The sequence below is a fragment of the Heloderma suspectum genome, chromosome 4, assembly GCF_057233095.1.
Source record: "Heloderma suspectum isolate Gila_16-S chromosome 4, 16-S_ref, whole genome shotgun sequence".
NCBI classification, from domain to species: domain Eukaryota; kingdom Metazoa; phylum Chordata; class Lepidosauria; order Squamata; family Helodermatidae; genus Heloderma; species Heloderma suspectum.
In genome coordinates this window covers 264,475,155-264,502,078 of record NC_139461.1, presented here as the reverse complement: position 1 = coordinate 264,502,078, position 26,924 = coordinate 264,475,155, and the positions used below count along the sequence as shown (strand labels likewise).

The window sequence follows — 26,924 nt, the reverse complement described above, 5'->3', positions numbered from 1 at the left end:
TGTAAACAGCATCTACATTAGAATCAAGGGGTGGTGCAGTGAATAGAAAGTTGGCATTTGCTTAGATAGGGGAAGCTCAGGTGCAAATCTTCAGTTCACCATAGCACTCTCCTCTATCACTCTCTTCTATCTCACAGGGCTGTTGTATTTAGGCACTCAAATTGTGCAAGTGTGCATGGGGCGGGGTAGAAATGGGCAGGAGAAGGATTGGAACACTTGGAAAAGAGTACAAAGTTCCAAGGCAAGAAGAGATACTGAAGCAGGCAAACCCCTCCTCTTAACTACCTGCCAGGATTGTATTTGATCTACAGTGGATTTATAGGGTGACTGCAGTCTTACCCCACCCCAATCAGGAAAGGGAGCCTAGGGAGAGCTGTTTTGTTTTGAAAGATGAACATATAAAACTGCCTTATATAGTGTTAGACCTGCTGGTGCTGTACTATGCCCTCTTACATCCAAATGTGTCTTTGGATTTTAGAAGGCCAGAAATTAGGACACGGGCAGGAGAGCGCCACTGTTGGGTGCATGGACTACTTTTGGGCTTCCCACAGGCAGCAGTTTGGCTACTGTGCGAACAGAACGCTGGACTAGATGGACCCTGGGTGTAATGGAGTATGGCTTTTTATATGTTCTTATTTATTCTCTGTGCAAGGATCTTTTCATGCTCAGTTGTGGAACAGAGTGTTGCTGGAGGCTGGAGAGTAGAATAAGTTGTAGAAGTCATGGGGCTTTAGTCTGATAAACACAGCACTTTTGAGTGTATTATGTCCTTACTGAAGCAGTAAGATAGATACGGATTAACAGTAATGTCATGCTCTTCTTGCACATAGCTAGGGCAGATTTCCCTAACCTGTCTGGGGATGATGGGAGTTGTACTCCAACACATCTGGAGGGCACTAGGTTGGGGAAAGCTGATCTAAGGCATCCAAACAGCTAGGGACATCCTTCATGAAGGACATCTTTCTAGGATGTCAATATGAGAGATACACTTTTCTTCTCTCTCCCCCATCCCAGTGAAGATCCATTCTCTACTTTTCCCCCCAGGTAATGACATTTATCCAATGTGCAGCACACAGAGATTTAAAAACCAACAAAACAATGATTTATTGGTTAATTATTCTTAAAAAGCAGGAGGCCTGTACATGGCGCAGGGCTCTCCTGGAGTCACCAACGAGCAGGTACAACATCCTACAAACACTTTGTGATTTCAAAATAAAAAGATTTCCTTTTTTGTTCAGCCCAGCTGAATATTAGCAACAACAATCATTGGTTTTGAAAAATGCCCAGTGCTTCCTTACACAATCACACAAACCTTATGAAAAAAATAATAGATATCTATGTACATTATATAAACTTGCTTACATATATTACATAAATTAAGAGAGAGAAGAGGCTACTCATGGGGAAGGCTGCCAGACCTTTTGGGAAGAGGAATCCCCCTGCCACACACACCACTGATGTAGTGGACCAGGGCTTACAGGGATGCAGCACTCCACCCCATCTCAGATTTCCCTGTTCCCTCAGAGCTTAGGTGCGATCCTTACAGTAACTGGGGGAAATGGATTCTCCCAGCAACAATATATTGCTTTGTGTTGTAATGAAAAGTATTTTGGGGTGACATGGTCTTGAATGGGCAATTCAGACCCATTAGTTTTACAAAAGAACCATTCCTGGTGGAGATGAAAACTGCTAGAACTGGTCTGTTGATATGGATCAACACAGCAGCCTGAATCTTCAGACATTCCTTGGGAGCATGGCTATAGGGACTGTCGTGATGAGCGCCTCCACTTCAAAATTTACGACTGCCCACCACACACACCAACTGACTGGGGAGGAGTGAAGCAAAGGGCTCCTGAACTGTGCCCTCCAAAGCAATCTGAAAGTCACAGTGGCCCAGCCTGACTTCTGCCAGCTAACTTTGACCTGTTAGAACAGGAGCATTGGCTGGTAAACAGTCTGCAGCTGAGTGGCGAGCAGTATGTCCAACTACCACTCCAAAGTGGATATCAGGATAGATCAGCCTTCCCATATTCTGATGGCATAGAGTGGCAAATCCTAGATCCCTGTGTGCACAGTCGACCACAGCATTCATTATGGATCAGCAGACCATTTGATGTCCTGTGAAAGGCTCTCTGGGACGAAGCCATCGCCAAGAACGGCCTGTTCCTTCTGCCTCAATGAGTTCTGCGCAGGGCCTCGGACAGCCAAAGGCATTGTAATCCTATTCAGAGGCGGCGGAAGCCAGAGTCCAATCCCAACAAAATAATAATGGTTCACAATAACCTACTTGAGCCAAAATATCAGCTGTAATTACCTGAGCTCCCGGCTGGGAGCCAGACCACACACTTTGCCCCATAGAGGGGCGAGTCTAACACACACTGCTTGAGACAGCAGCTTAAGGGCTTGGAGCCCATATCAGTGCATTGTGCTTAGAGCTGGTCCTCTAAGCAGGAGTGGGCCAGGGCCAGGGCCAAATCAGTCTGTGGCTCTTGCAGCTCCTTAGCTCCTGTCTTGCAGCTCCTTAGCTCCTGTCTTGCAGCTCTTCCTCCTTCCACCCACTGGAGTTCTTCCCAAATTTGTATACAAGTCGCCGGCCATCCACTCGTTCTAAGATTTCCCGCTTGTAGTAATACCTGTGGGAAGGAGAGACAGTCAGGGCTTTCTGAAAAGGCAGTCCCAAGAGACACACAGAGGACTAGGAACTTTGGATGGTGCTTGTTTCAAGGGAGGAATGATTGTCCATGATCAACAATGGGAGGGGCAGAGGGGAGAAAAGAAAGACCTTTTGAGGGACGGGGTTCATTTTCATTTCTATCAGATTTGTATCCCACCTTTCCTCCAGGAAACTCAAGATTATGAATATGAGATTCTCTTTTTATTCTCACCACAACCCTGTGAGATAGGTTAGGTTGGTCCCCCAGCTTATTTTTTTCTCTAATGCCTCCTTCCCTGTGCTTCTTCCAGGAACTGTAGTGCTAATATGGCACTTACATACTTTGCTGTCCTTTTGGTGTCGAACAAGGACCCTAGTATTGTCCCAGGCATTTTCAGACAAATGTTGAGTCCTGCTTATTCTTTTTAGTCCTGCTTACTCTTTTTACCTGGCTTTTAAGATCTTGCTACCTTTTAGTTCTTGTGCTTCTTATGACAGACAGGATCGTTTTTTATTATTATTTTAATGGTATTTTCTTTTTATGTAAACCACCCTGGGATTTACTATACATATATACATGTGTGTTGAAAGTTAATTTAAAAATATCTTAGATATATACCTCATGGCACGGCTTAGCTTCTCATAGGTCATGCTGCTGTTCTTTTTCTTTTGTCCCCAGAGCTGGGCCACTGCCTCCGAGCGCAGGAACTTGAAGATGCCTTCTCGCCGGTCCTCCCATTTCAGCAGCCCCTCGTTCATCTCTGGGTGAATTAGGATGTCCCGGATGAATTCCCATAGGTGGATGCCTCTTGGGGCTAGTTATGAAAAAGGCAACAGAAGGCAACATTCTTCAACTATTTAGATGCCACCACAAGCAGGAGTCCCTTGCCTCTGATGCGAATGGAATGCCAAGCTAGGGTATCAAACATTATACTGCAGTTATACTGCATCACCCTGCAGTATAATCTTATCATGGCACAAGCAACTCAGCTGTGCAGTAGAGCAGGTTCCACACCTCCATGGACGTGGAAGACTTTTCAGATAGTTTAGCAGGCATTACTCGGCCCTGAATCCTTGGAACACAGGGGGACAATCCATCTGGCATGAAGCTTATCAGTGTTACATTTCCTCTCCCACTCTGCACCAATGCCCTTTATGACAATCACCAAAGGAGTTGCTGTGTCTCTGGGGCTGTCTTAATGGATCAGGGGTGTGAATCTTTGCTGTGAGCTGCCGTATGGATAGAGGGCAAAGGGTCAGCTCATACAAGTCACGTGGTTGAACAGGACACCTATTTGTATAAGGGCACCAACGAGGCAGCACACAATCTGAGTGGTGCCGCAGAATATACTGGGGCAAAATCTGGATTCCCAAGGTTGAGATCCACGTACAATTTTTACTCTTTTTGGTCTCCAGGCAGTCTCTGTTGTCCTTGCTGACTTTCCTGGGTCGTCCTCTTTTCCGCTTCTTGAGATCTTCTTTTTTATATTCTGCATAGTCACCTGTAGAAAGAGGGAAAGGACATACTTAATGTCATGCCCCAAAGCACATCAAGCTCTTATGGTTAATGCACCACATCACTTCACCTGGCATCTCTGAAATCCCAAGTTCAAACACAACCTCTTTAAGGAAGAGTAGTAGTTGAGAAGTAGAATTTGAAACCTGGCATATGCCCGTTGGATGTAGTGCTTGATCCCTGCCCAGCTGTTTTCCCAGTGGCAATGACTTCACATCAATAATTTACTGGCCAACTAATCAGTTTACACATTACTTGAGTAAGCAGAGTGTGCCCATTTATGAAAAGGAGTTTGTTTCTAAAGCAGCCTTCCCCAGCATGGCACCCCCTGGATGCATTAGACTACAAATCCCATCATCCTGAGCCAGTGCAGACAATTGCCACGATGGGAGGTGTAGTCCAACAATCTGGAGGGCACCACATTGAACATGGCTGCTCTAGAGCAACCAACATGTATAGCCAGTCCAGTATCAATTTCCTCAATTATCACAGTTTCATGTCTCCAATGGCCAGGGGATTGTTTGGCTACATTTTCATCTATTCTACCCTATCCAATGTTGAGTTATGACAGAGTTCTCCAGTATCAGAAGTCATTAGATCAGCTACTTCTGTGGGTGACATATTAGCTACTGTTATATTGGTTGTAATTAATGACTCACTCCTTAGATAGTAGTTGTGTTTAACTTTCCCCTTATACAAAAAGCAGCCATGGAATGCTGCAGTTTTGAATGGTGCCCCGATAAAGGGTAAGGACTACTTTCTCCATGGGCCACTTTCCCACTCATAATAATCTCCCTCTCAAAATTCCTTCTCCCTTTCCACAGGGGGAAAAGATCCAAGTCTCTCCCAAAGAGAAAAGTAGCCTGTAGGGTATTTTGAGTGGGAAACCATAGAACTGAAAGTAACATACTTCGATCCTAAATATACATACAGAACAATTGATAGAACTGATTTAGAGCCCAAACCTGGGCCTATCTGTATGCAACAAACTCAGAGTTAGCCTCTGACTCTTGCTTCCTACAGGAAGTGTTGCTCGCATTTATTTATATTTTATTTCATTGGTAAAATTTGTAAGCTGCCCTTCGTCCACAAGGGATCCCGGGGCAGTGTACATAATATGATAAAAGGACAAATACAGTGATAACATATATAAGGGGCATAAAATAATGCAGCCAGCAGATCACCAATGTAAGAGTAGCAAATATACCACCTGCAGAAGGAAGGAGTGGCTGATCTAGTGGCTTCTGATATTGGAGAATTCTGTCACATGCACAAGCATGCATGCGCACACACTTCTCCTGAAATCCAGTCCTCCCACTGATAAATCCCTGACCATGTCTCACCATCAGAAAAGGGGCAGTGCTTCATGTCTATGGGATCAAGATCAAGGTCACTTCCACCGGAGTCCTGAGACTGAGGGCTCTGAGACATTGTCCCTGAGGAGAAAGGAATGTGAATGTGAATCTCAGCTTCTGGTAAGAGTCCTGAAGTCAGCAGGGCTCACACTGTATGCATGTGGGATTTATCGCAAGTGCTCTCTACTATGAGAATGCGGGTAAGGCATTGGAATCAGAGGAACACTTCATGCTGAGGTTCCAGTTCTAGGGCTTCTTGCTTTTGGGATACAGGCAGAGGGCTTGCAATATCCCAAAGGGGTCCCTAAACTTTGCATCATTGGGTGCATTTCAAATTTCAAAAGAATGTCATGGGTGCTCTCACAAAATGGCTGCCATGAAGGGAGGGCTTGCCCATTCATAAAATGGTTGTCATGGCATCCATGGCAGGTCACAAAACCCTCATTTTCTAGAAGGCAAATTGGTGGGACTAAAAGAAAAACAACTTGCCCAAAAACCTAAGTTCAAGGCAGAGGTGGGGGCTGAGCTCCAAAACACAGCCACTGTTTTTAACCACAGTAATGGTGGTGTTGGAGGGCAGCTCTTTGCTCTGCAACATGCCAGCCTCAGTCATCATCAACAACATAAGAAATAAAATAAAAAAAATCAGACGGCACTATGTTGGAGACCCCAGGTGAAGGGAATGGCCCCCAGGGTACCAAATCTTTTCTCTGCTCATCAGGACAGAACATATGGGAAACTGGATCTGTTAAGACCATTGTGTCTCCTGTGATTCCTGATCCAGAGCCTGGCAAGAGGCAGAGGACACTGACAGAGAACAGGAGGACCATACCTGCTAGAGATTCAGAGCTGTCTGGTGACGTGGCCCCCGAAATGTAGCCAAGGTCAGGCTGTGAGAAAAGGTTGACTATCTTCAATTCGTCCAGGTAATCCTGACTGCATGAGTTCCCCAGGTCTAAGAACAACGAAGATGATCAGGATTAAACACACACACACACACACACCCCCCATGGGCAACAAGTACAAGAGAGGGCAACCAAGACAATTTTTTCCCCTCACCTAAAGGACTGGAGTCAAGAAGGGCCTCTTGGGATACATCTTCAGGTCTCAGCACAGATATGATCCAGCCAAGTTCGTCTGGGACAGAGGCTACAAAAGCGTATGGGGGAAAATATGTTTTTGAGTAATAAGACCAAGTGCTGTCAATGCAGACTCTGTGTCCCTCCTTTCTTCATTCAGGGACAAGCGAAAAGCTGTACTCTCAAGGCTTTGGGTTGTAGGGAAGTTGGGACAAAAGAGGAGCAGGTACCAAAAATTTGGAACCACCCCTTCATAAATAGGGAACAGTGGGCCCTATGACAGTTTCTACAGCTGCCACCTTTCTCAATGGCCCTGCTCTTTTGCCTTTAACAGCACTTGACAATGAGCAAGTGATCTCCCACCCCCTGGGCATGAAGGTACAAGCAATGGGGAAAGCTTCACCTCGTAAATGTGTGCACACATGTGTGTGGATGATGTTAAAAGGCACAGGAGTGGAGCTAGTAATAAAAGGCAGCAACCTTAGCGCTGTCCATCATGATTTGCCAGCACCTTCTGAAGAGCTGTCCGCTCCAGCCAGACACAGTTTCAGGGAGCTAATAGCACTTCTAGACTGGGAGATCCCACCTGATTTCTTCAACTCTTTTGGAGTTCCTAGCTCACTAGAAAGGGAGGGTCAGACGCAGACGCATACCGATCTCATGCAAGCGGTCGTAGAGCTCATCGCCAAGGGGCCCAAAGATGAGTCCCAGCTGGTCCCGCGTGTACTGGCAGAGTGTGTAGCCATCCATGTTGCAGCAGGAGAAGTCTATGGCACTGGCGTCATACTTGTTCTTCTCCACATGGTAGCTGATCCACTCCAGCACTTGAGACCTGCTCCAGCAGTGTGGCATCTCACCATACCATGTTGGTTTGCCTGCAGAGGGGGGTCAGGAGGGGGGGTTGGGAAGAAAGGAGCAGGCTTAGTCTAGCAGGTGCTGCATTGGCAATTGCTTTGCCAGTGCCAACCCAGCCTCTGGAACAATCTGTTGGCCGAGAGTAGCACAGGGTGCGGCCAGTTCATTTACGCATAGGATTTATCTTGCTTAGTCACTGTGCTTGGGTTAACACATACACCTGTCACCTGTTCCCTTATCTCTGAACAAGCCACTCCCCACTGGGGCGAGGTCATTTGGGACAGCAGCTCCCAGCTCAAACAGTCATGACTCCATTAGAATACTGTATGGTGTTGCTCAATGCCCTGGGGGGGGGGGTGTCTTTCCCCCTTTCAAAAGGCCATTCCAGAGGAAAGGCAGACTAGACTAGAGAAACTTCCAAGAGATCTCTGAGCTCCCCATAGCATACCAAGTCTAAAAGCACTGAACACTTTGTTTAGGGTTTCGTTTTTGACCTTCTCAGCTTCTCCTCCCTCTGTAAGGTCAACGATTTAAATAAGGTGCACCACACCTTATAAAGGGGAAAATGGTATTATGATTATGACTAATAATACCATAATATATAGCGCATTTCAAGTGCTGAAAGCATTTCATGTGCATTTGGTGATAGTCAAGGAGATTTCCCAAGATCGCCCATGGAAAGTGGAGACATGCTTGCTGATAGATAGCAATGCAGTCCTTTTGCAGTGGGAAGCAAGGCCTTCCAGGACTAACAGGCCAGTGTTTCAAATGTTCCCTGGAGGATACAAGATGTCCTGCTTTCTTGGGGTGTTTCCAGACGAGGCTTTGATAGTGCCGTTGCCCTGCCTCATTCATGGAATTTTACTGGGCGTGTGTGTCCAGAGGACGCCATCTTCCACTCGTAAGCCTCCCATGTTTCCCACCACATCTTCTGTTTTTTTCCTCCCCACGGAAAATCCGTCAAAGAGGAAAAGACAGAATTACTGCATGGAGCCTTCGGACTGCTAGTGTGAGAAACCCTCCTCCTGGAACCACCTTTTCTCTCTTATGTTGTTGCCCAGATTTCCTTGCAGCACCAAACTGTGGACACCTACCTGTCGTCTCTGTAGTCAAGAGTGTATTAGACAAAGTGAGAGAAATGTTGTCATCATCGCCAAGGTGGGTCAGCAGGTCTGGGTCTGGTGGTGCTTCCTCTTGCTGGTACATGGCACTGATGTAGTTTGAGATGAGGTTGCTGATTTCGCAGGATCCCGCCATGGAATTTTCTGCCAGAAGATTGACGTGGTTAAGACTCGGGGTCGGATCCGGCCAGCCCAACTAGCACAAAACTGCTAGCACAGCATAGTGCCAGTGGCACCATCCCTGAGAACTTGCATTGATCAACCAGCCTTTTTGCCTTCTTCAAGGTTTTTGCATATATCAGGTTTGCAAGGCTAACTCTTGGTTTCCAGCAGCACGACACTGCTCCTGCATATTCTCAGCAGCCCTTCCAAGTCCCTTGCGGCTTGGATCAGCCCAGGAGTCACCAGCATCTGAGATGTGTCCCGTCCCCCCCAATAAAGAGCAACTGATTTCTGGCTAAGGAAATCCGGCAATAAGTCAAGCTATATTCCAGTTTAATCAAAAATATCATTTCCCGTTGCCTGTTGTTAACATTTGGTTGAAGTAAAAAAGGAACAGCTGTGACAACTTGAATTTGACATCGAAATTGTATCCCCCCCCCCAAGCTTGACAAATAAAGAAAGAGGTTTAAAAAACAAACAAGAAGAGCTTTTACACTTACTACTTCAAAAGTCCCCAACTCATCAGCCTTCAATCCCAGTGACCTCTAAGAAACCTGCATTTTATTTGGTTTTTCCGGCTGTCTCTTTTTAGGCACAGGCTACAGATATCAAGTCAAAGTTGACTCTCTGCATACTTCTAAAGCACCTCCATGCCCCAGCTTTTGTATGGTGTATGTCCCCAGCAAGCCCTTTGGCAAGCCCTACCAGATGCTCCAGGCTACTGAAGACAAAGCTGTTTTCTCAATGGCGTTGTTCTCTGAACAGTGTTCAGTGTTCTCTCTAGTCTTTCTTGCCTCGTGCTAGCCTCACCTTAGCCGCTCAGTCATTATCATTCATCATTGCCAATCCCTAATCTCTCTCCCGCCCTTTCCTCTTGATGTATAGACTGTAAATCCTCCGGGCAGGACGGGAGGCCCATCAGATCCGGGATCTATACAGCAAAGTTGGAAGTATATGAATGCTAAATTACAGGAGAAGCCTGGTGGCACAGAGCCATATTGGGCCTGGCATTCCCTTGCCAGAAAACTGCAAACTACCTGATGGACTGGAGTTGGAGGCAAAAATACTTTTTAGCTTCTCTGAGCCCATAGGAACAGAAGTACCGACTGGCTGGATCAGACCACGGGGCCCATCTAGTCCAGCATTCTGCTTCCAACGATGGCCGGTCAGATGCATTTGGAAGCTCATAAACAGCACACGAAAGTAATGGGCATCCCACTGTCCTCGTGTGTGGACACACAAGTATGCGTGTGTGTTGGGGGGGGGGAGAGTAGGTGGTCAGCAACTACTTGCATATGGCCAGGAAATAACCAGCTAGCGGAGCACACTGCAGCAGCCACAACATCCTTAGCAAGAACTGAACATCGATCAGGCACAGATATGCCACATCCATCCTCCCCAGCCAATCTCCCCCCTCCTTTGTTTTCAAACCTACCAGGCAGGTGATCCAACAGCAGTTAATCCACAAAGTAGTAGCTGGCTAATAAGGCAGCGTCCCAGAGAGTGTTCGGCTCCTGCTCACCTGTGCCCTGGTATTCGTGACTCCACTCCCCGCGTATGGCTCAGCCCCTCCCCATAGCTGCCCCTTTTAAGCGTCTCCAGTAACATGATCTCCACCTCTAGGGGAATTCCGAGCACAGGTACTCAGCTCCCGCCTGGGGAATTTGCATAATATGTGCCACCTGGGTCCGTGCCAGCCTACCTTGCCGGGAAATCTGGGCCGACAGTTTAATCATTACCAGAGGAGAACTGGCAGGGCCTGTGCCAGTTTCACCCAGGATAGTGTTTTTCTACTTTTCATATCACTCGTGCTTGTTTGCTCATCAAAGCAGATAAACCCGCCTGCTTTCCCCTCCCCTGCCAAGAATAGAACTATATAAATGGGTTTTGATTTGATGGGGGCAGCTGTCACCTGCCTTCCCATGGGAGGCCACAAGGCATGGGCTGAAGGTGACACTCAGAATCCTGTGTGAGTCAAAACCACCAAGCTTGCTCTTTGGTAATATGTCATTTTCACATGGCCTGCACACTCCTTTCTGTTACCCCACCACCCACTTCCGGTCAGTTGCAGAGGCCAGGATTTTGCTGACATGGTTGATGAATTTTAGGAAACAAAGCAGTACAATCGCACATCTGATGAAGTGGGCTTTAGTCCCTGAAAGCTTGTGCCACAACATAGGTGGCACAGAATTCACAACAAACTGGAACCCAGTGCAACCTTAGGAACCTTAGTCACACCTATGGCTGCAATCCTACAGCCACTTACCTGGGAGAAAGCCCTGTTGATGTCAATGGGACTTATTTTTGAGTAGACAAGCATAGGATTGTGCTTTAAGTCCTTGCAAAATCAGTGGGACTTAAGTTAGTTATGTTTAGTTATGCACACCCTGATCTTATGCATGTTTTACTTAGTTGTGGCAATGAATCCAAGAGGACTTGCTCCCAGATAAATATACAGAGTCCATTATTATGGCTGCTTGTCAAAGACAGACATTTTCAAGAAGGAATAAAAGGATACCCCTATGTGGAAGAAAACTGGACCTCTGTGGGAACTAAATGGGACTTCCAGGTACAGAGGGAAATTCCAAAGAAGAAGCCTTGTTTAGACAGTCATACCAAATGCAAGAGAGAGTCTTGTGGTGGCACCTTAAAAACTAACCAATTTATTGTGGCATAAGCTTTGGTGGACCAGAGCCAACTATGCCTCTAAGTATGAGCTGTGGGGGAGGATTGTGAGTGGTCTCCTGGAGACATCAGCTGACCACTGTTGGAAACAGGATGCTGGGTTATATGGTCTGATCCAGCAGAGCCCAACTTATATTCCTTAGAGCAGAAAGAACAGGGTTGGGAGAGTCCTGTGCAGTTCCTTGCTTTGCCACTGCCCCCTTCTGTTACCATAGGCAAGGTAGAGGTAAAAAAGGTAAAGGTGTCCCCAACCAGTCGTGTCCGACTCTAGGGTGTGGTGCTCATCTCCATTTCTAAGCCGAAGAGCCAGCGCTGTCCGAAGATGCTTCCATGGTCATGTGGCCGGCATGACTGAACACCGAGTTGCACGGAACGCTGTTACCTTTCCTGACAAAGCGGTACCTATTTATCTCCTTGCAATTTCTTGCTTTCAAACTGCTAGGTTGGCAGGAGCTGGGACTGAAGATGGGAGCTCACTCCGTCATGCAGCACTTGGGTCTCGAACTGCCGCCTGCCGACCTTCCGGTCTGCAGTTCAGTGTCTTAACCACTAAGCCACTGTGGTCCCACCATAGGCAAGACCGCAGGCTATTTCATGTGAAGGATACTTTTTTTGCCTGGACTGCTTTATTTGTTAAAAGTTGTCAGTAGAAGCCAGAAAGTGGAAGAGAGCCATTTTAAAACAATGTAGGTTTTTCATTCAGCTGACAGGCAAGGGAAATGCAAAAAGGATTTATGCATCCATCACTTGTGAAAACATCCATTGTCTCACTGGGTTCAATGGGACTAATTCACTCTGTACCTGGCCCTGCCTTACAGGTGTAAATTAAGGGGCTTGCTTTGTAAGATTGTGAGGATCTGGGTAGATCTATTTCTCCTTTTTGTAATTGAAAGATGGCGGCACTTACAGGTGGGTGAACTATTTATTCAAGCAGCTACAGCTTTGTGGGAACTCTAAACGGCCCACCAACCTGCCTAGCTGGCTAGGCCACAGGCAATGTGCCAGCCACACCCTATTGACGTCAAACTTTAATAGAATAGCATTTCTGAGAATGTTGCCTAGCATGGGGTTTGCCCCAATGCTCTTATGCCACTTAGGAGGCACCAGGTCAGGCTGGCCAGCTCTCCCACTTGACTCTAGCATTTCCCCCAACAACAGCAATCAATGCAGTACTATGTCTTTTGTGTCTTATACATGGTCCCTTTGGATTGGTGAGAGGTCTTCTGTGTGTGGATCCCCAACTAACATAATCTTCAGCTTGAAATCAAAGATGTCACACTTGAGTCACCAGCTTTGGTTTTCCCCGGTGGGGCTCTTGGGCTTTGGCAGCTGTGTGGCAAGCAGAAATCCAGCAGGTTCAGTTTTTCTAGGTATGCTAATACCATGATGGACAAAGCTTCACCTGTTGAATTTAAAAGTCACAGGAGCCGTGCAGGGGTGGGGTGAGCAGCCCAACGTAGATTCTGTCTTAGAGAGGTTGGTTCTGTAATAATTTATTTGTATTTATTTAATTTACAAGCACCACAAAGAGAAAACATTGTTCTTGATGTTGAGACAGGGAGGGAGGGAGACACAAAAGTACTATGTCTTTTGTGTCTTATACATGGTCCCTTTGGATTGGTGAGAGGTCTTCTGTGTGTGGATCCCCAACTAACATAATCTTCAGCTTGAAATCAAAGATGTCACACTTGAGTCACCAGCTTTGGTTTTCCCCGGTGGGGCTCTTGGGCTTTGGCAGCTGTGTGGCAAGCAGAAATCCAGCAGGTTCAGTTTTTCTAGGTATGCTAATACCATGATGGACAAAGCTTCACCTGTTGAATTTAAAAGTCACAGGAGCCGTGCAGGGGTGGGGTGAGCAGCCCAACGTAGATTCTGTCTTAGAGAGGTTGGTTCTGTAATAATTTATTTGTATTTATTTAATTTACAAGCACCACAAAGAGAAAACATTGTTCTTGATGTTGAGACAGGGAGGGAGGGAGGGAGGGAGGAGAAATCAGCAGAGAGAATGCACTTACACTCCAGTCCTAAACAATTAAGACTGCAAACCTAAACACACTTACTTGGACTAAGTCCCATTGAACTCAGTGGGGCTGACTTCTGAGGAGACACCTATAGGGTTGCACTGCTATTTGGAAATAAGTTCCACTATGCTTTCCAGCCTCGTGTGACGCAGAGTGGTAGGTGGCAGTATTGCAACTGAAACTCTCCCCACGACCTGAGTTGGATCCCAGCAGAAGCTGGGTGCCAGGAGTGGCTCAGGTTGACTCATCCTTCCGAGGTGGGTAAAATGAGTACCCAGCATGCTGGGGGAAAGGTAGTCACACGACTGGGGAAGGCAATGGCAAACCACCCTGCTACAGTCTGCCATGAAAGCGTCAGCGAAAGCGGCATCCCTCTAGGAGTCAGCAATGACTTGGTGCTTGCACAGAAGAAACCTTCCTTTCCTTTCCTTTCCTTTCCTTTCCTTTCCTTTCCTTTCCACTATGCTTTGGATTACAGTGTTACTAATGCTGAATTCATGTAGTTGGGCTTATCCCAGAGGTTTTACCATGGAGTAATTATTCCTAAAAAAAACCCTGCAGCTCATCATGTAAACTCAGAATAGAAGGAACGGGAGGGTGGTACTCCCACAGTCAGGACTGGGGAAAGGCTGATAGGGAATAAAACTCTGTCTTTGCCTGCTAGGACCATATTTTCTTTTAAACTATCAGCCCATGATACCCAAATGGCAGAACAAGTTCAGGATATTTCACATGATTTTAGAAATGAGAAAGGAAATAATGAATAGTCAATGTTGCTGTTCTCATTATTATTTTAACAAATTTAAAATAATTTTATTTTATTTTAAGACTAATACCATAGCAACATGCAAGTGATACAGTTTATAACAGAAGTCTATACTTGTACAATAGCTATTTATTTGGGATATAATTTTGACAGTCCCTACTGTAGAGCATTATTAATTAGTAAATAGGTTCCCAAATGCATGTTTGCCTTAAAAGTGACTCCTGTGTGTCTGAAAACACTGCTTGTGTTTGGCTTAAAAGTGCATGTTTGGCTTAAAAAATGTTTAAATGTTTAAAAGTGCATGTTTGGGTTTAAAAGTGCATGTTTGGGTTTAAAAGTGCATGTTTAAAAGTGCATGTTTAAAAGTGCATGTTTGGCTTAAAAGTGACTCGTGTGTGTCTGAAAACACTGCTTGTGTAGACAACACTGAGCTAGATGGACAAGTGGTTTGACTCAATATGAGGCAGATTCCTATGTTCCAAAACTCTGTTCACATGGATATTTTTGCAATCAACCCTGAAGTGTTTTTATCCAAAACCAACACTTGCATTTCAGAATAAACTGTTTCCTTGCACTTGTTGATATTCTCTCAGACTCTGGGAAGTAAACTAGTAAATTTAGGCTAGACGTGTAGGGGAGATCATAAAGGGAGACATTTTTCTCCCTCTCTCATAATATTGGAACCCAGCGTCATCCCATGAAGCTCATTGGTGGGAGATTCAGGACAGATCAAAGGAAGTACTTCTTCACACAGTGCATAGTGAAACTATGGAATTTGCTACTACAAAACGTAGTGATGACCACCAAATCTGGATGGCTTTAAAAAAGAGAATCACACACTTTTATGGAGGATAAGGCACTATCAATGGCTACTAGTCATGATATGCTACCTCCAGTATCATAGGCGGTATAGGTATGTATACCAGTTGCTGGAGAGCATGACTGGGAGGGTGCTATTGCATTCATTTCCCACAGGCAGCTGGTTGGCCACTGTGTGAACAAAATTCTGGACTAGATGGACCCTTGGTCTGATCCAGGGTGGCTCTTCTTCTGTTCTTATGATAGTGAAGTAGCACTATCCATGGATATGAACACATAGTGTAAGACTATGCCTGCTGGCTTCAACTCCCACATAGAATAATGTAATAGTAGGGTTGGAAGGAGCCTACAAGACCATCAAGTCCAACCCCCTGCTCAATGCAGGAATCCAAGTCAGAGCATCCCTGACAGATGGCTGTCCAGCCTCATCTTGAATGCCTCCAGCGTGGGAGAGCCCACCACCTCCCCAGGTAATTGGTTCCATTGCCGTATTGCTCTAACAGTCAGGAAGTTTTTCCTGATGTTCAGCTGGAATGTGGCTTCCTGTAACTTGAGCCCATTATCCCGTGTCCTGCACTCTAGGATAGAGTGCAGGACATCTGAAGGGCACTAAGCTGGGGAAGGCCACTCTATGCAAGTAGAGACAGTAGGTCCCAGATCACATATATCAGGGGTGTTGAACGTCTTTCAGCTTGAGGGCCAAATTTTGGAGAAGCTCTCAGGGGCCACATTCCAGTGGTGGGCGGGCCAAAGACAAAAGAGGGAGGGCCAAAATACCAAAAGTATTAGCATATTTTAGCTTAAAGCTCTTACTGCCAGTAGCTAATCCTTAGAAGAGGCATTTCAAGATTTCAGAATGGGGTGGGGGGAGGACTGCACATAAGCCAGGAAACTACCAGGCAGGGTGAGGGTGAAGAGGGTGTGGCCATCTGGGAAACCCAAGAGGGCCAGACAGGGTTCCCAGGCAGGCTTGAGGTTCTGCACCCCTGACACATATTCATGAAGGCTCTGTTCCAGCATTCCAATTAATGTGCGTTGCAGAGGGGAGTTAAAGGAGTGGGGCCAACAGATATGACTTTGCTCCCCCTTCCATTCATTCATATTTATTGTGTGAATAAGGCTCATGTCAGCTAGGGATGTTACACTTCCAAAATAATGGGCCTGCTCATGGGCATCTGCTCTGAAATCAAGGAGGCATAGGAATCAACTGCTTCCTAGTCAACTGCAGAGCTGTTAAAACTATGCTTGTCTGGCTTTGCAGGCAAATATCAGGAGGCACTGTCTAGATTTGTACTTGTGGAAAAGCAGTAGTCAGCTTTGACTTTGGTTTTCTAGTTACCTCCCTATAACACACTTCCTCCATGCCATGGAAATAGTTCATATTGTGAGAAGCCCTCTATGTGCAGCAGTGCAGAGAGACCCCAGTCAGACTGCACACAGGAAGTTTTATGTAGACCTGGTTTGCACAACATGGCTTGGTCATCATGGGTTATGTGACCCATGATGAGCTACAGCGTGTGCCAGGCACGTTTGGCTGCAGTTTTGAATTTGTTGTTCAGTCGTTCAGTCGTGTCCGACTCTTCGTGACCCCATGGACCATAGCACGCCAGGCCTTCCTGTCCTGCGCTCTCTCCCGGAGCGTGCTCAAGTTCATATTCATTGCATCCGTGATGCTATCTAGCCATCTCATCCTCTGCCGTCCCTTTCTCCTTTTGCCTTCAGTCTTTCCCAGCATCAGGGTCTTTTCCAGGGAGTTTTCTCTTCGCATTAGGTGGCCAAAATATTGGAGCTTCAGCTTCATTATCTGTCCTTTCAATGAGCAGTCAGGGTTGATTTCCTTTAGGATGGACTGATTTGACCTCCTTGCAGTCCAGGGGACTCGTAAGAGTTTTGAATATGCAACCCCAATTGGGGTGATCTAGGGTTATGGTATGACATGCAAACCCAGGTATTGTGGGTTGTTCAAGGGTTAAACAACGTTTGCATAGCCCTGGATTAGTAGTAGGGTTATGCGAGGGTTGTTTAACCCTCGAATAACCCACGATATTTGAGGATTAAAAAATAACTCTCAATGAGCTGACCCTGTCATGTGAACAGGGCACATAGCCAATGCTGCCTGAAGAAGACACTTCACCACTTGCAGGTTAGTGAAGTACTGGCCTATAATCTGCATTGTCCACATCTTTCCGTTTCCTTACAGTGCTCAAGGAGTTGATTTAGCCCATTGTTGTAATCATCCATGTGGCTGCCCACATCCTGATGCCTCTTGGTCTTCCAGAGAAGAATTCCCAGCCTAGAGAATCCAATTTGCAGGGGGGGAGGGGGACAACAGGTGCTGGGCAAGCAAACCTATACATGACTACCCTCTAGTGGCTGATAGTATGTTCCAAATGACCCTGTTCCCTATGGGCTCAAACATGTAAAGGAGTAGACTGAAAATAAAAAGACAACTTCCCTGTATTTGGTGGCAGGGATTATATTGCTACAATAACAGAAGTTGATTTCCCTGGTGAGAACTGAGTGCTGAAGAACAAAGCGAAACAGCCAAGTGCTGTGCCAAGCAGGCATTGTGCATTGTGCATTTCTCTTCTGCCCAGTTGCGTGCAGGAACTGCTCCCCTTTAACCTCTGGCTCTAAAATCAGCTTTCTGGCTCTCCTTCCACTGCCTAAAGAGGGTCAACACACACAGCCTCTGCTATATCTGTGGGCAGAAGCTGCATGCTGTTCAGTTCAGTTTCCTTGTCCTTTCCCAAGATTGCTAGTGGGAGGAAGATGGTATGACATCAATCAGAGAAAATGGTCAACCTGGAAGGGTTACTGCTTCCCCTGTCACTTAAGCTGTATATTTCAGGTGCATAGATGGTTCTGCAAATTAATGCTCAATGGGCAAACTTTACACTTCCATATTGTGGTGCTATGAATGGCAACATTAGATACTCATCTGATGGGCCCCCCTCTGCAACTCATCAAATGTTTATGTGTTGGAGCTAGGGATGCTGGAGAAATTCGAGATGGATTAAAATGAGCTCGGATTTCTAAGAATCTGATCTGCGGAATCCGCTGCGGAACAACCCCCTCAGGCCCTGTGGAGTCCATGGACTTTCGGATGATTTTTTTACTTTCCCAAAATTTACGCATATAAATCTGTAGAAAAATATGTAAGTTTCTGCTGAGGAAATGTAGAATGGAATAGGGGACAATACACTAAATGTTACGTACTGGGGTAAGTAATGTAAATACTTATGTAAATAGTTCCGTAAATGTTTCCGTATTTGTCCGCATGACGAAAAAAAAATTCACATCCATCTGTGGGCAGATGACAGAATGAAAGGCATCTGACAATCCGCAAAACACAGACGCAACAGATTTTACACAGTCCGTACATCCCTAGTTGGAGCTTGTTCCTTCAACCTGGAAGATACTGTCCCCATGATGTGGAAAAAGAAAGGTTCGCAAAAGGCCCCTGTAACATGCCTTTTGCTCCCATGCTGCCTTTTGCTCCCATGCTGTACATACATGTCTGTGGGGCCCTCTACTCTCTCAATGAAACTAATGATAGTACTGGGAGGAAAAGCAAGCAGCCACAAGTGCCCCCCCCCCCGACAAGCAGCCCCCTCCACCATCTCTATATCCCTGTAGGTACTTTAAGGAAAGGCACTTTTCACACGCAAATTACAACTAAGTAGAAACATTAAAATAAAGCTGCAATCCTAAGCATGCTTACTTGAAAGTTATTTCCATCAAAATCAATAGGACTACTTCAGAGAAAATATGTTTAAAATGGGGGCAGTAAAGTCAAATATACCATTATTTCCCTTTCAGAAATCTAAAGTGAGACAATGCTTGGACCCAATGGTGCAGCTCAGTAATTTTAGACCTCGGACTTAATGGTCTTACCTGGGGAGGGGGAAGGCTTTAGGCAACTATGCGTATTACTACAGTTGTGAAGTACACAACTAACATTTCTGCAGGACACGGAATAATGGGCTCAAGTTACAGGAAGCCAGATTCCGGCTGATCATCAGGAAAAACTTCCTGACTGTTAGAGCAATACGACAATGGAACCAATTCCCTAGGGAGATAGTGGGCTCTCCCACACTGGAGGCATTCAAGATGAGGCTGGACAGCCATCTGTCAGGGATGCTTTGACTTAGATTCCTGCATTGAGTAGGGGGTCGAACTCGATGGTCTTATAGGCTCCTTCCAACCCCACTATTCTATGATGCTTCTCCACCACTACCCCCATTCCGTTCTTATAACTGCTTCTACATTCCTGATATGTAAAAGTGAAAAACCGAAACCCAGAACTGTTAGTCAACTCTGTTACAAAAAGAAATACTCTTGAGCACGTGCAATTTTGCCTCACTTAAATCATAGCACCATCATGACTACAGAAATTAAATGGCGTTTGCTTCTGCTAACCTGGTGCTAAACATATTTACTGGGAAATGAGCATCATTTTGTTGTAAGAAAAGGATAATGAAAAGGATATTTTAAGTATAACAATAACAAAAAAAAAGCATCTGTAACCATCTGGCCAGGTGGCCCTGACTTTGACATGTTTTAAAAACAAGGAATGGTGTGGTAGCAACCTCCAGCATCAGCCCCTGGCCAAAGTGCTGATGCCAGGTGTGTTTGCTACTGCTACCATCATTTGCCACTGTCTGGGTAGTCCTTTGGGGACCCCTTGGGCTGTGTAGCCCTGGGTTTTGGCCCCAAGGACCAGCCCTAGTTGCCTCTTCTATGCCCCTCCTCAGGTTTTTTTCTGGTTCTGCCACTGGTGCTCACAGGCCAGCAGCTATTGCTGAAGGACCCATATGAGCGTGAGGCCTGTTTTGTGGGAGAAGGAGAGAGAGAGAGAAAAACGTTGCCGTTGCCTGGCAACCACCTCCATGCTCTGCTATTGCTTCCAAATTAACTAGTATTATGTGCCAACCCTAGCAACATGTGTACTTTATAGGGTGGTTCCATGGAATCCTATGGCTCAGTGACTCCCAAAGCCTTTTGTTCAATTAGGTCAGCCAGACTGGAGTCAAAACAAACCATCCCTGCAGGTAGAACCTGAACTTCCAGATCAGAATGCATCTTGCCTTGCAGCTCTGGTGTGTCCAGACAGATTTAGGTCATTCACACCATATTTTTCTGAGGAAAAAGGGAGTACGCAGACCAAAATCAGGACAAGAGAAGGGTCATCACATCTTTACACAGTGATTCTATTAGACCACAGTGGTTCTTTCCTACAAATTTTTGTTTCCACCCTGACCTCTCAAAAATATTAGCTATTTGTGTGTATTAACATCTGCCTCATAATAGTCACCTGATAAACCTAAATATTCAGGATCTTCTAATAACACTACTTGGTGCCCTCCGGCTGTGTTGGACTACAACTCCCAGTATCCCCTAGCCAGCCATGCTGGCTGGGGGATTCTGGGAGTTGTTGTCCAACACAGCTGGAGGGCACTAAGTTCAGGAAGGCTGCCCTAAGCATTCAGAGGGTCTGAAACAATAACTGTGATCGGTCTGTGGAGTCTTAGAACTTCTTGGAACTACATCTTCCAACAGCCCTTGCTGTGACCTGGGTGTCTGAGCATTGCCTCCTGATGAGGAAGCAGGGTCAGGAGTCGAAGAGACACTGACACAGAGAGAAGAAGGGCTCCAGCCTCGTATCAGGTCTGCGAGGGCTGGCAAAGTAGCAGTGGGGAATCACCAGCGAAGAAGAAGATCATCCTTTTCTTGGCAGTTTTGAACAAACTAAACTGTGGGACTGTTGGGGAAAAGCCCTGTAACCAGTCATGTAGCGGCAAAGTCAGAAGTGCAGGGTCCCTTCGTGACAGTCACAGCCACGCCCCCTCACAGCCACGCCCCTTCTAAGGTTGTACAACCTTGTAAGATATACAACCTTCAACAGGGATCCAAAAACAGTGCAGCTGAGAGTGAGGCAGGGGTGTTTCAATTGGATGTCTGAGAAAAAATGCAGTGAAAATCTTTTTCACCCGCTCACTCACACACAAACATTTTAGGTTTTCAAAATATGGCACTCTATGGAAGCTTCACCTTCTCAACTCAGCCCTCATGGAAAGATCCCTTCTCATTTAAACAGCCCCCTTGCACCCTCCCTTAGCGCCCCAACATTACCCATTAGCCTTCCCTAAACTCCTTCATTATATCTCTCCCTGCCCACAACACACCCAGCTGGATTGAACCACACGCGCACATTCTTTTGCCCCTCCCCACAACTGATTTTTTTCTGTTTCCCTTCCCTCCACCAGAGTTTGTTTGCCCTGGTACATGCCAGCCTTGTACCAAAAAGTGTAGCCGACAGAGCAGGTTGCATTTGGCAATTCTGCTTACTGTAGAAATTAATGTTCAAGAATTAACAGTGCAATCCAATGGGTGTTTATTCTGAATTACATTTACAGAGATCTTGGGAAGGCAGCTAAGGCTGCAGTCCTATGCACACTTATCTGGGACGAAGCCCAATTGGCAATTGAACATAGTGGGACTGACTTCTGAGTAAACATGCATAGGATTGTGTGGTAAATCCTAAAAACTGGCACAAACCAACTCTTACAATGAATATTAATAATTCAATAGCTGAACAAGACATCATCTTGCTTCTCATTTGCACCACCCATCTGCCTCCATTTTTTTCATGTTCATCAAGATGTGAAAGAAAATTTTCCATAAAATTTATCCAGCCCCTCCCCCCTGCACTGTAAAGCATGAAAAGGCACCAATCCTAAACACACTTACTGAGGGAACTGGTGTATTGCTGCGGTCCTGTTCTACTTTCCTGCCCTGGAATGGTGGGAGTGGGATAGGATGGTGCTCTAGCTGGCTCTGGCTATTGGCACTGGGGTATAGTTTGGAGAACTGCCAAGAACAAGTTTAAGCATCAGGAGTTTTAAGGGTGATGCAGTAATGAGCCCCCCCCCCCCAGTTAAGGGAATGCAAAACAGCTTTATGTGTGTTTTTAAATAAAACGTACAAAGCAATGGTGCTTATTTTCAAGAGAAGGACAAGGGTCTAGGCCATTCACATCTCCACACCCTTACTTCCTAAAGGCACATTATACCTAAGCAGTGTGAGGAAAAAGGAAAACATAAATATAATCAATACCTTATATAATCAAAAAATAAGTTTTGATTAGATTACAAATTAAATTTAAATTTAGATTGTAAGCTTCTAAGGGCAGAGACCTGACTTTTTTGCTTATGATTCTTTGTAAAGTACCACATATATTGTAAAAATCACAGTCTGTGCATCTTCCGGAAGCAGCTGAAGACATATTTTATTCAAACTGTCTTTTGGTGACCAGCAACAGGGAAAGATAGAACAGCTTAGCTGGCTGGGGAATGTTGGGAACTGTAGGACTTTTTCTGTCTAAACATGCATAGGATTGTGCCCAAATTAAATAAATAATAATCAGATATGGACAACAATGATAATGTATTTTTTCCTACCTCAGATAAAATAGTAATCCTATCATATGGATAGAATAAAGCCTCATGGCCATGGGGCTTATTCTCAAGTATGGGGGCTTACTCTCAAGGAAGTGCAAAGCAGATATATGGGGGAAATGAGGGTGTGTGTGTGGGAGGGAAGAGGGAGAACAAGAAAAAAGCTGCTTTGCTTAACAAATTTATTTAAAGACTGTCAGGATTGCTGGTAATGTGCACTTTAGGCCCTCACCCTCTGCAGGAACAGCCAAGAAGAAACACAGCAGACTTCAGCCTTCCCCAACCTGGCGCGCTCCAGATTTGCTGGATGAATACTCTTATCGGCTCCAGGCGGCATACTGTCTATGCTGGCTGGGAGGGGGGATGATACGATTTACAGTCCAACACATCTGGAGGGCACAAGGTTGGGAAAGGCAGGGTGAGAGAGAAGTTCTACAGTCCCTGCCCAGAGCTGTGCGGGCTGTGCAGAGGCAGGAGAGGCAGCTGATATCCACATACATGTCTTCTTGGAAGTAAGCATATACATATCAATGGGGTTTATTCCCAGATATTTCTTATCATTTAATTTAATTTTTAAAATTTATTTTCATTTATTTTTTCACTCATATAGATTTTCTCTTTCTTCTTTCTGCCCTTCCCACACCCCATACTCGACACCCCACTGCTACCACCACCACCCAACAAACTGACTGAGCTGACCTATCTGGGTCTGATGTTGGCCAGCATGTACTGGGGCATGGGGCACATTATGTCTTTTGCTGCAGCAGCCCGTCCATGCTGGGCTGCAGTCGCTCTACAACTGGCTGGGCTTGTGGGTGGGTGGGGCACAGGATTGATGATCAGGATCAGAGTCTCCAGCAAACAACTTAGCCTGGCCCATGTGCTCCCATCCTTCCCGGAAACCAGATGGCTATGGCACAGTCTCAGGCACTGTGGGCAGCTCCTCCCTCTCTCCCTTGCACAGCAAGAGAAGGCAGGCTGCAAGAGAGGGAAAATTAACCCTTTGCCAGACGAGGCTGCTCCCCTCCCCATGCTCCTGCTGCTGCTGTTGCCAGCAGCAGCAGCCCTGAATGGGTGGCCCACGCTACAGGACGATGAGGGCAGTGACAGGCGCGCAGGCATGGACGGTTGGAGAAGCCGAGAGCTGAGGAGGAGACGAGAGGAGGCTGCAGATCTCCCTCAGGCTACCCCCCTCACCCCCTTTGTCTGGCAGGCTCTGCGTGGTGGGGAGGCAGCCACCAGCCACCCGCACTCCCTTCCTCTGCTCCCTCCTCCTCCCCTAGCAGACTGTGACCCGACTGTGGGCTGGCTTCAATGAAAGTGCAGGAGCGAAGCCCTGGCGTGACCTGCCACCACTACACCCCTGCCTGTAACAGGAAGGCCTAATGTACTGTTTAGGCTGCATAGGCCTATGGTTAAACTGACACAGTTACACTGTGGATCCATGTGTGTGTGCCCCTTTCTAAGGGACTGAAAACCTTCCCTGTTTACCACCCTCATAAAATCACCTGTTGTTTCTACCTGCATGTCAGAGTAATTGCTGGAACCCACCAGGGTTAGTACAGAGATTACCAACACTGAAGTGCATTCAGCACTTACCATCCGTCCCTGATTATACAGGCATGGATAGTCAACCTGCTACATTCTTTTTGGCCAGAGCTTCAAAGGTTTTCAGTTCTGCCACTTTTTTGGCTGCCTTAAAGTGCCCTATCCACCTGACATTAGTCTATCACAGCCTTCCCCAAACTGGTGTCCATGCTGGCTTGGAATGATGGGAGTTGCATTCCAACACATCTGGAGGGCACCAGGTTGGTTTTTGTGCTAGATAAATTTGGTAACTAAAGAAACCATTGGTTGGTGGACCCATATGCTCATATTCTTGTCATGTAATTGTTGCACAGTGGCCACCAGTGTTGTAGTGGACCCAAGGCATGCAGGGACTTTTTGATTAGCAGGGAAGATTACGTCATTTCTCTCTCTCTCTCTCTCTCTCTCTCACACACACACACACACGCACACACACACACACACGCACACACACACACAGGCTTCCTTTTTTCCTCGGAGGTTAGCTGCAATCCTCACAGTAGCTGGGGAGGGAAATGGATTTTCCTAGCAACAATATATAGCTGTGAGCTATCTTGGTTGTAATCCAAAGTAGTTGGGGGTGGGTTGGTCTTGAATGGACAACTGAGACCTATTTGCTTTACAAAAGACCTTCTCCAGGCAGAGAGAGGAACTGCTGGAACTGGTTTGTTGATATGTATCAACCCAGCCGCCTGCATTTTTGGATTCTCTTTGGGGTGTGGCTATGGGGACTGTCGTGATGACTGCCTGCACTTAAAAACTTACTACTACACCACTGGCTGGCCACCATTACACATAGCACAAAACCAGAATTGCCGTCATGCTGTCTGATCTCTATTCTCCCTCTCACAGCTTTGGTAACTGTCTGCACTAAAATTTCATTCAAAATGACAGCTGTTGTCCCTCCTGATCCAGATTCACCCCAAGATTCCAATTTATATCACTTTTTTTTCTTGTTCTTCTCAAAATGTATTTTCTAACAGCATTAAGGCAGTGAGATAATCATCAGGCCAAATAAGCTTTAAAACATTGAAAGCAAACTTTGGAATGCAATGACTGCACCAGAAATAAATAATATTGGGGGTAAGCAAAGTACATTTCTGGGGGAGGGGATAAGCTTTGTCATGCATAACTACTGTAAGTACAGATCAAAATGCCAAACAGGTAGGGAACAAATCTCTCTCTCCTCACTCCCAGGGTGGCCACTTATCAATTGCCAAAAAAGAGAATATGCATCACAAAAAAGGAGGACAAAAGAGGACAGTGATTCAGTTGGATATGCTAATTTATATGTACAGATGCAAATTTAGAAATAGTTTTGATAATTTAAATAGAAATACAGTACATCTGGCCATAGTGTGGAAAACTGTGTCCAGGGAACCTGTGTGCCTGCCTGTTCAGTCTGTTGTTTAGGTGCTAACTCTTGATGGACAATACTTACCGTTCTTTATCTTTCAACCAGACTTGGAAAGGACAGCCCTTCAAATGGAGGATGACTTCAAATATGCCAGAAGACTGCCCTTTGTAAAAGAGGACACATGCCTGGCCAGCCACCCCTCTCGCCTCCGAGATCTTTAGTGGTATAGTTGTAATAAGGCTTTAGCATTTCAGTGTTTGACTACTCCTCAGGAAACAACGCCCACAGAGCTAGCAGTCTTGTTCCTCAGCTACACAGCAAAAAGCCAGCCAGTCTCATGTCTGTCTCCCTGCAGCCACTCATCGCCACCTGCTATATTGCACAGAAATAATCTGGATATCAACCATTTTGTTTGCAAGCACACGGAGCAGAACAGCGAGTAGTAGCTCAATGACCATTTTTAGTGATGGCTAGCCTTGACAGAAGTGGACCAGTCCTGGACTATATAGAGAACAGCAGCCTGAAGAATAAAATCCAAATTCTACCTAGTTAGAGATGAATATTGAACCAATTAATAGATCAGATTTCCCCAACCTGGTGCCTGCTAGATGTTGGGAAGTTCAAGTCCCATCAGCCACAGCCAGCAAGATCAGGAATGCTGGGAGTTGTAGTAGTGCACCCCCCCCCAACAACAACATCTGGAGGTCACCAGGTTGGGAAGGCTGGAATAGATAATACTACAGGCCCCTTGCAGATTAATGTCAGGGTAATTGATCTTCACGGGTGCCGTGTAACAGACCATTTAGAAATACAGAGCTATTGGGGGTGCAGAACCACAGGCCTGGGGGCCAAATACAGCCCTCCTGGGGTTCCCCAGATGGCCCCATCCCCTTTCTCCCAACCACGGATCTTTGGTGGTTTGGTGGTCCTGGCTTTTGTACAGTTTTTTCCCATTCCAAAAAGTTGAACTGCCTCTCCTAAGGCTTAGTAACTTACAGTAAGAGCTTTACACTAAACTTCACTGGTACTTCTGTTGTTTTTGGACTTGTCCCTTTTGCCTTCGGCCCTGCCTACCACTGGAATGCAGACAAGAGTTCTCTGAAATGGAATTTGGCCCTCTTTCTGCACCCACGGTTTAAAGATCATACTCCAGCACAGATCTGCTAGTGTCAATTTTCCTTTTTCTTACCCAAGTCTCCGCCTGCTTCTCCATGGACATCTCTCTCTGGTTCCATTTTGCCTGCCGCTTCAGCTAGCAGATGGTGCCCAAACCTCCTATAGTGAAAACACGTCAGAAACCCCAAGAAATTAAAAAGAGCAGAAGTAACAACTGCTTGCAGGACAGAGTCTACAGTCTGCGCAGTCACACCGGGGAGGTTCCTTCCGGTCCCACACCAACTGGCTGTGATAGCAGCCGAGAGCTGCAGACAGTAGAGGAAAACCACAAGAGGCGAATGGCCCACCCAACGTGCAATCACCAACTACTGC

General features: G+C 46.0%; 1 protein-coding gene across 4 annotated transcripts; it reads right to left on the bottom strand.

Annotated features, from left to right (window-relative positions):
- Positions 1 to 1,075: 1,075 nt before the first annotated feature.
- Positions 1,076 to 26,924, bottom strand: ELF3 (E74 like ETS transcription factor 3). 4 transcript variants are annotated; one of them, XM_084853630.1, is made up of 9 exons: positions 10,177 to 10,300; positions 8,553 to 8,723; positions 7,257 to 7,478; positions 6,584 to 6,673; positions 6,357 to 6,479; positions 5,513 to 5,605; positions 4,045 to 4,155; positions 3,273 to 3,468; positions 1,076 to 2,633 (listed from the first exon to the last, which is right to left on the bottom strand). In XM_084853630.1, the coding sequence occupies exons 2-9, from the start codon at positions 8,713 to 8,715 to the stop codon at positions 2,522 to 2,524; spliced, it is 1,110 nt and encodes a 369-aa protein (XP_084709756.1). In that variant the 5' UTR covers positions 8,716 to 8,723; positions 10,177 to 10,300; the 3' UTR covers positions 1,076 to 2,521. The 4 variants fall into 4 exon arrangements, with proteins under 4 accessions (XP_084709756.1, XP_084709755.1, XP_084709758.1 ...); XM_084853629.1 differs by lacking the exon at positions 10,177 to 10,300 and adding an exon at positions 26,626 to 26,924 and having other exon boundaries at positions 1,077 to 2,633; XM_084853632.1 differs by having other exon boundaries at positions 1,082 to 2,633; positions 10,264 to 10,300.

Excerpts from the sequence above, each read along its gene's own strand:
- ELF3 (XM_084853629.1), bottom strand. The coding sequence starts at position 26,671 with ATGGAACCAGAGAGAGATGTCCATGGAGAAGCAGGCGGAGACTTGG. Across the intron at positions 8,724-26,625 it reads AGAAGCAGGCGGAGACTTGG|AAAATTCCATGGCGGGATCC; the intron begins GTAAGAAAAAGG and ends ATCTTCTGGCAG. Across the intron at positions 2,634-3,272 it reads AAGCTAAGCCGTGCCATGAG|GTATTACTACAAGCGGGAAA; the intron begins GTATATATCTAA and ends TCCTTCCCACAG.